Raw genomic sequence first — 12373 nt, 5'->3', positions numbered from 1 at the left:
TAGCAATAATATTGAACCATACAAAATTGTGTATCTAACAACAGGGTTTATCATTTTTTCAGTTTTTTAATACTGAAATAATTAAAATATTAAAGATAAAATTTAAGTGTTATTATACTCCATCTTCTTTCCAGAGCTGATCACAAATATGAATTTGATAAGTATGCTTTTAGTAATGTTCTTATATTTTTATTTGTTCTCATATATTTTACATGTAAAATATATAACATATTCTTATATATTGTATGCATAAAAATATATACTAGGCTTTTACATGTTTTTTATGTGATAATCTGTTAGTCATGTTTTTCTGAAAATTGTTTTTTTTTTGTCTCACCATTGTGTTTGAAATCTGTCCTTTTTGGTACATATATTCATGTTAATTACTTGATGATAAACCATACCACTTATATACCACAATTTATCTGTTCTGCTGATGGATGAATATATTTCCAATTTTTCACTGTTATACATAATTCTAAAACCTCCTTATACATATTTCCTGAAAAATGTTTATAAGACTTTCTGTAGTATAATTGCTGTGTCTATTTCAGCTTTATTAGGTTATACCAATTTATTCTCGTACCAGTAGGGTAAGAATTTCTCTATTATCTTCAATAGTTGCTATTTCAGGCTCAGATTCTTGTCAGTTTGATGGATATGAAATGCTAGTTCTTCTGATTTTTATTTGTTTTATTGAAGTATGATATACATGCAGAAGAATACATATAACCTTAATGTACATTTCTGTGAATTTTTACAAACTAAACACATTCATGTAACTAGCTCCCAACACCCCAGAAAGCCCTCTTTTATGTTCCCTGGAGTTATATTTGTTTCCTAGTTAATAACATAAATTGGTTTTGCATATTTTCTACTTTATATAAGTGGAATCATGTGGTATGAACTCTTTCACATCTAGTTTCTTACACTCAACATTATGTTTATGTGATTCATCCATTTTATTATGAATAGCTATAGATTACTCATTCTCATAGTTTTATAGTATTAAATTGTGTGAGTTTATCATATACAGATTTTAAATCCTTTATAGTGTTATGGGCATTTAGGTAGTTTCTAGTTTTTATTATTATGAATAGTGTTGCTGTGAGCATTCTAGTAAATGTCTTTTGATGAACATATATATGTATTTCTGTGGAGTATAGACCTAGGAGTGAAATTGCTAGGTGTCTCATTGCTCTCTTAATTTGCATTTCCCAGATTATTAATGGTGAGCTTGAGTATCTCTTCAAGCTTGTCTTTTTCTTGTTTTACTTGTCTTTTTTTTATTGATTTGTAGGAATTTTCTCATGTTATGTTGTATGTGTTCTGTATATTTTTAACAAGCCTGTATTTATCTTTCACATTTGTTTAGTTTCATTTGTTGCATATAATATTTAAATTTTGATAACAAAATTTTCAGTCTTATCCTTTAAGAATTTTTGCTTTTTTTGTGTTTTCCATTTGAATTAGGATCAGTTTATCTCCTAGGAATTTTGATTGGAATTGCAATGAATTTAGAGATTAATTTGAGGATAGCAGTCATAGTACTGTTGAGATGATTAATTGAGTAATGTATGTATATTTAAGTGCAAGTAAGTATTCAATACATTTTTGCTATTGTTGTTATTAAAGAATGAAGGTGCTCAGACCTCCTTCAGGTTCCTTTATTATAACTCTGGACATAGTTGTCTAATGTTGAATTTTCTAATTTTCCAGACTGCTCATAGATTAAAAGTGAAATATATAAATATATATATGCTATGTATACTGTATAAGTAAAATATATGCTATGTATACTGTAAGTTCATTTCTTAATTAAGCCTTTATTAGTGGCAGCTCTAAGCTAGGTACAGTTGTAGGATAAGAGATAAGATAATAAGATTGACTAAGAATAAGTGATAAAGTAAGTAAGACATAATCTCTTACTTTTGAGGATCTAAATCTTGTAGGAAAGACAACCATAAAAAATAATTACTTGATCCTCACTGATTTGCTCCTCCATTATATGCTCTTATAACACTATATGTTCCTCCTTCAGCCTAACACAGTTTTATTTTTACATTTTTATGTGGTTATTTGCTTAGTATCTATCTTTCACACTTGAAAGATAGATATGTCTTTAGATAGACATATATATATATAGATATATATGCAAGTTTTATATAATAGTCTTCAGTGCTCAGAATATATCCTAATGCCATACCTGCATAGCCCATAGTCTTTTTTTTTTAAATGGCATTCCAAGCTAAGAATGGATTTTATATTTTTCAAGAGTTATTTATTTTTTTTAATGTAACAGATTCATGTGGCTGGCAAAATCTAAATTTGCTATCTGGTCATTTACAAAAAAAAAAGTTTGCTTGACTTCTTGACTAGAGGAACACCTGGAGAATAGTAGGTATTCAGTAAAACATTAGTTGAATGAATTACATCAAAATTCAAATAGTTGTAATTGAGATATAAGCAGGCTCTGAGAGAGTAGTGACTCACTCCATGGAGAAAGTAGTTAGTGCTTTGCATAGCACATACATCAGAACTGAATTATTGAAGGCTTAAAAGGAGTTTCTCTAGTAGATAAGGCAGGGAGAGGCATCTCAAGTAGAGGAAACAATAATGAACAAAGGTATTGAGTATGTGAAAGAACATGGAATGTTTGGAAAGCAAAGGGAATTTGGGTTCAGCTGGAATGTAGTTTGCATGGAAGAATTGAGATTGGAGAAAATTTAAAGCCAGATTGTAATTGTATATGTCTTGCTGAGGAGTTCTGTTCTTCTAAAGACCTTGGAAAGACATAAGTTTGTAAATTGTGAAGTCATAGGATCAAATATGTGTTTTAGGTAGCTGATTGTTGGCATTGAGAGGAAGGGCTTGAGTATGATTAGGCTTTCTTTGGTCTGTTGAAGAGAGAATGGTGGGCTTAAAGAAAGCTTTGGTGGTGAGGATGTAAAGGAGGGATCAAAATTCAGAAAATATTTTAAAGTATGCTTGCCAGAAAGAGACACCTAAGAAATTTTACAATAGCCTTCCCTGCTTCATTTTGCAGAAGGGGAATGGGGAGAGTTTTTATTCATAATTCCTAAATTAAACTTTGAATTTTTCTTACCCTTATCATTCCTTTGCATATTCATTTGGAAAAGTAAAGTGTCATGCATTTTTAATTGGGAAGTGTAATTATCAGGTTTTTAAACGTGTGAATAATCTACAGGCAAAATTATAAATTGATCTGTCAAATAGGTTTTGGAATTGAAAATATGGCGACAGCAATGGATGAAGACCTGGAGGAAGAACTAGATGAAAAGGATGAGAAGTCCATGATGTGCCCTCCGGGCATGCACAAATGGAAGCTGGAGCAGTGCATGGTGTGTACTGTCTGTGGAGACTGTACAGGTTATGGAGCCAGCTGTGTCAGTAGTGGGCGTCCTGACAGAGTCCCTGGAGGGTAAGAAAATGATTAATACTGAAAAAAAAATGTTAGTAGAATGCATTCCTTTTCAAAATTATTCCAGAGTATCTTCTAGTGTGTTGTTTTTTAAGGCATAAGGTATATACTTAAAAATTTTACAATTGTTTTCTATGGTAATAGTGTCTAATTTGTCACCTTTATTTACTGTTACTTTGTTTTCATTTGACTCATTTAAACCATTATTTAAAATCAGATCATAAATTTCTTCCAGGTTTATGGTAGCGCCTTCATTTGTATTCTTTTCGTAAAACTGCTTTAGTACCAAATATCTGTTCATTTCTGTTGAACATGAATCTTTTTCTGGAGAGAATTATCAAGTATCAGATAGAATACTCAAGGATATAATACTCTCTTAAAAATTAAAGTTATTGTGTGCAATTTTAGTTTTATGGACTACTGTTGCTAAAATTGTAAAAAATTATATACCTGTTATATTTATCTTTCACTTTTGTTGGAGCGCATTTTTTCCCAGAGTTTAATGTTACTGTCGATTTAAAGTTAGTATGTGGGTTTGACAAACTCAGAATCAGAATGCAAGTTTCTTCTTAGAGTGTTGGGGAGAATTTTTAATGTGATTTTTTATGTTGCCATTTGTTATCAGCATAACATGATGGGGTATCCTTTGTAGGATGAGATTTCTGATAATTGGCTGACTTTGGGGAAGTTGGTGGAATCTTGTCAAGAAAGCCCAGAGTAAGGACAGCACCCCCACATCTCTGACCTCTTTGGCGCTTCTTTAGGAGTCGGATGCTTTTTCCCAAATACATCTGGATCTACTGTACTTCTATTTCTCTGTATATGTTTGTACATAGTTAAATAGATCACATATAACAGAACTTAATACCAACATATATAAATAGATCACATATAACAGGCCTTTTTCTTTTAAGGCTATTGAGATGATGTATTGAAATATGATTTTTTTACACTACATTATTAGAGTACACAAAAACATTTGCCTATTTTTATCAGAGGATGATATTTATTCTACAAATACATATTTGGCTCTGCCTTCTTTTTTTTTAAATACCTAAATTATTTTTTCATTTAATTTGAATGCATGAAATTCTATGATTTTTATTACTTAAACAAAATCAAAGTCAAAATTTATCTTCTGCATTTCTTGCAAGCTGTTACCATTCTCAGTAGTCCCTAATTTATGAACTTAAGCAACTGGTATATATCAGAAAGAAATCACCTATGATTTCTGAAAATAATTGTTGTTCTTTATTTGCTTTTTTCTCAGAGAATTACTATCAGGTTCTAATAATTATTTATAGATCTATATGAAAAGAACATAACCAATACAATAATTTCCTTATAAATAAAGCAGTAATAAATAGATGAATATTGCATAGAAAAATATGCAAGACATTAAAATCTATTTTAAAATGACATCAATTATAAATCCAAGACTACATATCCTAGAATAAACGTAAAATTAAACATTATGTTTTTCACTAATACTCATGGACAGTTCAGTAGGGCATATTGTAACATAGTTTTTCCATAGTGATCCTCTAAGTTGTTAGTAATGCTTGCTTTTAAAAGCTTGGAGTTTCCCAGGGTACCTGTTAGGTCCCAGGTAAATTATTCTACTTGTACATCCACAAATCTGAATAACCAGAGGCTCAGCAAAGCTCTTAAAAGTTTTAAGGAGTGACCCAAAGAATAACACTAAAGCTATGACTTCTACATCTACCAAGTCTGTGACTGAGAAGTTAGTTGCTCACAAGTCCTTTAGCCAACTTTTGGGAGTAGTGGTCTTATAAACAAATGCCATATATTTACAACAGATTTGAAAGTTATGAAGAAGTGGGAAAAGAATAGGTAACTGGGTATAGTGAAAGAAGAGAATGGGAAATAAGGACATACGAAGAAGAGAGAGGAAAAAAGAGACAATATATGAAACTAGCAAGGTGGGCTCATTCCCTGAAGGCTGCTCACACCTCTCTTGAGTTATGTGGTGGATAGCAAGCTTTTTGTATGATTTTTAACCAGCCAATCCATCTAAGCCACTTAATACTAATGCTGCTGGTGCTTCACTAGTATTTGTTTTGGTTAATAATGGCTTTGAAGATAGCAGAATGGGTCATGTTATATATTCTGAAGAAATATACCAATGTTTTAATATTTTAATGCTGCTGAAAATGCAGTATACCAGAAATGGAATGACTTTTATAAAGCGAATTTACTAAGTTACAAGTTTACAGTTGTAAGGCCAGTAAAAATGTTCAACTAAGCCATCCAGAGAAAGATACCTTGATTCAAGAAAGGCTGCTGTCTGTCACATAGAAAGGCATGTGGCTGGTGTTTGCTGATCCTTGTTCCGTTCCCAATGCTTCCAGCTTCTGATGCCCATTGTTTCCTCTCTAAGCATCTGTGGGCCTTCACTTTGCTTCTCTGGGATGCAATTCTTGGTCCAGACTTGCTTAGCATCTCGTAAGAAGGCACATATCTGCTAGGCTCTGCATCTCCAAAAAAACATCTCTGTCTAGGCATCTGCTCTCTCTGTTGGTGCTCCAAGCATCTCCAAATGCTGGGTCTCTCTAGGCTCTGAGCTTTCCCCAAAATGTTTACTCTTTTCAAGGACTCCAGTAAGCTAATCAAGACGCACCTTGAATGGGAGAGGTCACATCTCCATCTAATCAAAATGTCACACCCACAATTGAGTGTTTCACCTCTCAATGGAAACAATCTACTCAGAATTTCCACCCCACAATATTAATTCAGGATTAAAAAAGATTGGATCAGGAAAAAGTACATGGCTTTTGTTGGGTACATAACACCTTCAAACTGGCAAACTGAATATGCCAGTTTCTCTTTTGTAACTCTACCTTCTCCTTTGCTTGCTTGCTTATTGATTGATTGATTGATTGATTGATAATATAGTTACATACCATGTAATCATGTAAAGTGTACAATTAATGGTTCACAATATCATCATATAGATGTGCATTTATCATCACAATCAACTTTTTTGTAAAAAATAGCATATTCAAAAAAAGCAATAAATTTCAAAGCTCATCACAGTGATTGGTTCTAGAACAGATTTTAGAGTTTGGTATGGGTTAGAATTCAACAATTTTAGGTGTTTACTTCTAGCTGCTTTAAGATACTGGAGACTAAAAGAAATATCAATATAATGATTCAGCAATGATATTCATTTGTTAAACCCTACCTTCCCTGTATGACTCCACATCACCTTTGATCTTTCTCCCACTCTTTAGGCATATTTGTGTTATGCCCCTTCTAACTTTTTCCATGTTGGAAGGGGCTATCGATAATATGGGATAGGGGGCTGAAACTTGTTGATGTTCTGGAGAGACTGGCCTTTCTGCATTTCAGGATTTATCTGGTCCAGGGACCCATCTGGAGGTTGTAGGTTTCTGGAAAGTTACTCTAGTGTGTGGAACCTTTGTATAATCTTATATAACACCCTAGATGTTCTGAAGGATTGGCAGGAATGGTTTTGTTTGGGGGTTGGCAAGTTATGATAGATAGCAGTGTCTAACTGGAGTGTGCATAAGAGTGACCTCTAGAGTAGCCTCTCAACTGTATTTGATCCCTCTCAGCCACTGATACCTTATTTGTTACACTTCTTTTTCCACTTTTGGTCAGGATGACATTGTTGATCCCATGGTGTCAGGGCCAGACTCATCCCTGGGAGTCATCTCCCATGCCACCGGGGAGTTTTCACTCCTGGATGTCATGTCCCACGTAGGGGATAGAGGAATGGTTTCACTTGCAGAGTTGGGCTTAGAGAGAAAGAGACCACATCTGAGCAACATAAGAGGTCTTCCAGAAGTAATTCTTAGGCATCATTCCTATAGGTAGGCCAAGCTTCTCTGCTACATATGTAAGCTTCATAAGAGCAAGCCTCAAGGTCAAGGGCTTGGCCTATTGATTTGGGTGCCCCTAATGTTTGACACGGCATCAGGGGTTTCCCCCATGATAAAGTTCAATAGTTATATAATTTTCCTCCCATTCCTCAAGGGACTTTGCCAATACTTTTTGATTATCTGCTTAATATACTCTGGGATATATCCAGGCATTACATTAAACTATACAGGATTAAAGGCTCTCATTCTTATTCTGGGCTTCCTGTGTTTGCATTGTTTAAATGATCTATCCAGGCAGGTTGAGTTAGATTATGTGCCACAGAAAATTTAGGTTCTGGACAAAATAAACTTTTGTTCCTTTGGTGTCAAAGAGTAGATGATGTTCTAAAATACTGACAGTGTCTTCCTTACCCCTGTATCCTTAATTATCTTAATCCCATCGGATCAGCTTCATTTTTATCTCTAAATACCAGGTCATACATATCTAAAACAATGTGTCAAAATCCAGAAAAAAACAACTACCACTCCAGACTAAATGTGACTGCTATAAGAGCTTACAATCTAGGCCCCAGTTTTCTTATAAATAATTTCTAAATGACACCATACAATATTTGCTCTTTTGTTTCTGCCTTATTTTGTCTCACCTAGTGTCCCACAGCTTCATTCACAATGTTGCATGCCTCACAACTTTGTACCTTTTTGTAGCAGCACACTATTCTATCATATGTATACACCATTGTTCTCCAATCTACTTCTCAGTCAGTGCATCCTTCATCCACTTCCATTCATTAGGCATCATGTATAATGTCCACTGTGAACAGTCCATCAGCATTCTCAATTTTAGATAATTTCATTGTTCCCAAGAGAAAGATAACCAATAAACACACCTTCAACAAATAGAAAATCTAAAGTTCCCCCTAACTCTTGTCCTCCCACCATTATTTACCACTGGTGTTGCTCTGGTACTGTAGATGTTTTCCTGTTAAAGATAGCCGATAACATTCAATAGCAGTCTTCCCCTTATATCCTGAATTTATACACTCTTTGTTCAAGGTACATTCCATTCTGAGGCAGTTATTTAAATGTTGATTCATTTACCTTTGTCACAAAATGCAGAAAAGAAATTATAGAAACAAGTTTTAAGAAGGAAAGTAGGATTTCAGTTAATTCGTTATTTTATTTTATATTTTAGGATCTGTGGTTGTGGCTCAGGGGAATCTGGCTGTGCTGTATGTGGATGTTGCAAGGCTTGTGCAAGAGAGTTGGATGGTCAGGAGGCCAGACAAAGAGGAATTCTTGATGCAGTAAAAGAGATGATACCTTTAGATCTTCTTCTAGGTAACTTGATTGATTATATTAAACATTTGTCCTCAATCAGTAATTGTGACAGTGTAAACCATTTCTTTTAGAAATATCTTTTAAAATAAATATGATGGTTAATATATACAATATGTTGAAATGATAACTGACAATATGTCATTAACTGAGTGATGAGATTTATTTTTCTCTTTTGCTGAGAATTCTTGCAGTAGAAATTATATGTTTTATATGGTGTTGTTGCTAGCTGTTACTTTCTTGAATTTCATTTAATTTTGTCATGTCTGTTATATTACATATGTATGTTTTTTTTGGTCAATCATTTAGCTGTTCCAGTACCCGGGGTTAACATTGAAGAACACCTTCAGTTACGACAAGAAGAAAAACGACAGCGTGTAATCAGGAGACACAGATTAGAGGAAGGAAGAGGTAAGATGTAGCTGCAGAGAACGTATATATGAAAATCCATTTTTTAAAATCTATACTAAGGTATTAAAGAATTTATAAAATAGGATGATTTGGTAAGAAAACATTGAAATTAAAATCAGTAGCATTCTGGTAATTTGAAAATAATGTGAAAATATTCAAAATATTGTAATTGTCCTTCTAAGAACATGTGTTTAATTCCATTGGGTGCTTGTAGTATAAATCAACAATACTAAGAATTATACCATATCCCAAGCATGAATAGCTGTTAGCAAAGGCGACTTTTTACAGTACAAATTCTAAGACCTTGTCTATCACCCAGTCTTTGGAGTCATCTATATGACTGTGAAACAACAAATTCAGTTAAATATGAACTTTTAATTTCTGCTTTCTTACTCTTTCTTGATCATTATCCTTTGGGTATGGTCCCTCCTCTTTCCTCTAATCCAGTGCATAATTATGATTTTATGTATCTTTTTTTTTCAAGAAGTTTATTATAATTATGTACAGGAAACGTAAGTTGGAAAGTCTGCAGATTTTATTCAAAAGATAGGTTTACCGTTATCTTTTTCTCATAGATTATGGCCATTTTTCCAGCCTGAAAATTCACTTAACAGTGGTTATAATTGGTACTTTAATATATACGGAACACAGATAAATATTACTAAAGTTATTGTTGTCCAATAAAATCTTTCTTTGTATGATTAAGACAAATTGTTATGAAGATGAGATTTTGCTAAGCAAAATTTTGATTTGAAATATTTATTGATATTGCAGTTGCTTATCTGATATACTTATCTGCAGTTGCTTATTTGAAATACTTTTAGAGTTGATATGATATTTTATATATGTGATAAAATCTATTTATTACCCATATAGCCATCACTATAAATTTTTTCTGGACATACTGTTTAATGTAAAATAGAGTAATAAAATATTTATCACACATGGCAAATTCTATTTTTATTTAACTTAAAATGTGAAACAGATGCTTGGAGCATAACAGTTGTTTTTTTTTTGTATCTGATAAGCAGCCTTGACTGAGTGCTACAGTGAATATTTGCTTTTATGTTTGGCTTTGTTTATATATCATTGCCTTTAAAGGATATTTTAATGATATCAACGTTTATCATGCATTATTTATATTATACAAATATTTGAAATAATTGCATGTTTTATCTTTTTTTAGGAAATAGGATAGAATTTAAGCTCTGGACCTTTAGGGCATATAGTAATTAAGTGGAAGTTTTCTTTCTGTGTTAATTATACGATGTTCTTAAGATTGACTATCATTGTACTTCTTTAATATCTGTTCTTTCTTCCTTTGGAAATATTAGGTAAAATCATAAAAATTGGCCTACAGACGCTATTTAGGCTTCAATCTAGCTGTACAGAAAATGCTTATGATGACATTTAATTAATTAGATAATGTAAATCTTGCTAATCTTTTTGCTCCCTCTAAAAAATTTATTTTTCTAGGTGTGATAAATTTCTGCAAATCAGAAGGAACATGAAATTAAGCCACTATCACATTGTTAAATCAATGAAACTTTGTGTTTGCAGAATACTCTTTTACCATTTATTTTAAAATGTGTCACAGGCCTTAAAACCTTAATTATAAACTTTAACCATTTAAAAGTTAAAAATCCATATTTAAAGGTCATTATTTAAAGAAACTGTAACATTATTGTATTTGATTTTACAAACATAGCTTTAGGTTCTAGGAAGATCTGTAGTCCTCAACATATAGAGACACTTCATTAGACTGTTAGTGCACAAAAATTTTCTTATTCTTACTTTTTTGGTTCAAATTCTTATCACTCTCTTTCATGTTTGTTAAAACAGAATATATAGGAAATAGCTTTTCCTGATGATTTAGGATCTTCATTATGGACCTCAGTTATGGCCTTCTTCACTTTGCATGATAATTTAATTAATTGAAATTTGTGCTTATTGGTGCCATGACCACCACAGTTAGCATGGAACCATGCAAGGTGAGAATACAGTTCCAGTGTGCATGTGTTTCAGTTAACACAGTACTGTGCAAAGCAAGGACTGCCTGTACATTTCATTTATTTTATAAAAATGCTTTTATTTTTAAACAAGAGTTCTAACTTCAGAATCATGTTCACTGACTTGGGGAAATTCTTATGCTATATTAAACAACTAAAAATCAATGTCATGATATGACACTTTTATGATCTTTATATTCCTTTTTTGTACTCCATTATAAACAATTTTATAAGAGAAACAAAATAAAGTACAAACAGATATATACCCATGTTGGAAAATAAAGAGCAAACAGAGATACACCCATACTGGGAAAGCTAGAAAAATAGGTACCAAAATATTGTCACTTTGTTTTTTCCTGGTGAAACATAGGTGATTTTAATTTTCTTCTTGACAATTTTCTTTGTTGCTTTTAAAAAAAAAACTAGTAATCAATAAGCATATTACTTTATAAACAGAATAAGAGTTATATTTTAAAACATAAGCCATTGTTTCATGAAAAATATAGATAGGTTTAAGGCATTGTACTTTACTCTTGCTTTCATTTTTTTTGGATGGCGGCATATTATTCAGGTGCTAGTGCTTTTCATTAATTTAGGGCAGTGGTTCTCAACATCATTAAGGGGCCAGTATCACATAGGCACTTGTTATAAATGCCATTTCTTGGGCTCCAAACCAGACTTAGTAAATCAGAAACTGGGGAAGATAGGGCCCAACAGACTGTTTTAAGAAGCCCACCAAGCAATTCTGAAAGGTGCTAATGTTTGAGAACCACTGCTCTAGAGCACCGTTGTTCAGTTTGTTGCATGGGCCTTGTGTATCAATTACCCTGGGTCCTACACTATGCCTAATGAATCAGAGTTTCCAGGTCTTGGGTCCTGAATCTGCATTTTTAACTATTTGAGTCACAGTGCAGTTTTCCAGGACTCTTCTTTGGCACTATGCTAGAGAAAATTGTTTTAGTCTTGCTTTTGTCTTAGGAGAAGCATAAGTTTCAAATAAATGTTTAGTGTTCTAGCTCCCATATATCCTTTTCTTTTATTTTCTTGGCAACTGCTGGGTACTTTTTAGATCTGACAGTTTGGGAATATGTTAGTAATTACCCTCATTTGTAATTGACTTTTACCTGTTTTGATGTTTCAGAGGTTTAAGATTAGATTTTGTTAAGTTACTTTGACTGTCTCCTCTAGTTTATCAAGTCTGACTTAATTGTTTCAAGTTGATCAGATTTTTAGAATCTAACTCTTGTGCTAAAATAAAGCCTTGCTAAGTCAGCCTAAGGCCTGTTGATGTAATGTTGCTACTGTTTATA

The 12373-nt window shown here is 32.7% G+C and overlaps 1 protein-coding gene across 14 annotated transcripts in view; it reads left to right on the top strand.

Annotated features, from left to right (window-relative positions):
• MYCBP2 (MYC binding protein 2) overlaps window positions 1-12373 on the top strand; it is a 371029-nt gene that overhangs the window by 89756 nt on the left and 268900 nt on the right. For all 14 annotated transcript variants that reach the window (XM_077158462.1, XM_077158472.1, XM_077158469.1 and 11 more), the window contains exons 15-17: window positions 3238-3442; window positions 8501-8646; window positions 8953-9054. In XM_077158462.1, the coding sequence (XP_077014577.1) occupies window positions 3238-3442; window positions 8501-8646; window positions 8953-9054 (453 nt within the window). The remainder of the gene's footprint in view (window positions 1-3237; window positions 3443-8500; window positions 8647-8952; window positions 9055-12373) is intronic.

The sequence above is a fragment of the Tamandua tetradactyla genome, chromosome 4 (assembly GCF_023851605.1).
Source record: "Tamandua tetradactyla isolate mTamTet1 chromosome 4, mTamTet1.pri, whole genome shotgun sequence".
Classification (NCBI taxonomy): domain Eukaryota; kingdom Metazoa; phylum Chordata; class Mammalia; order Pilosa; family Myrmecophagidae; genus Tamandua; species Tamandua tetradactyla.
Note: the sequence above shows the minus strand (reverse complement) of the source record. Positions and strands in the feature narration are given on the sequence as shown.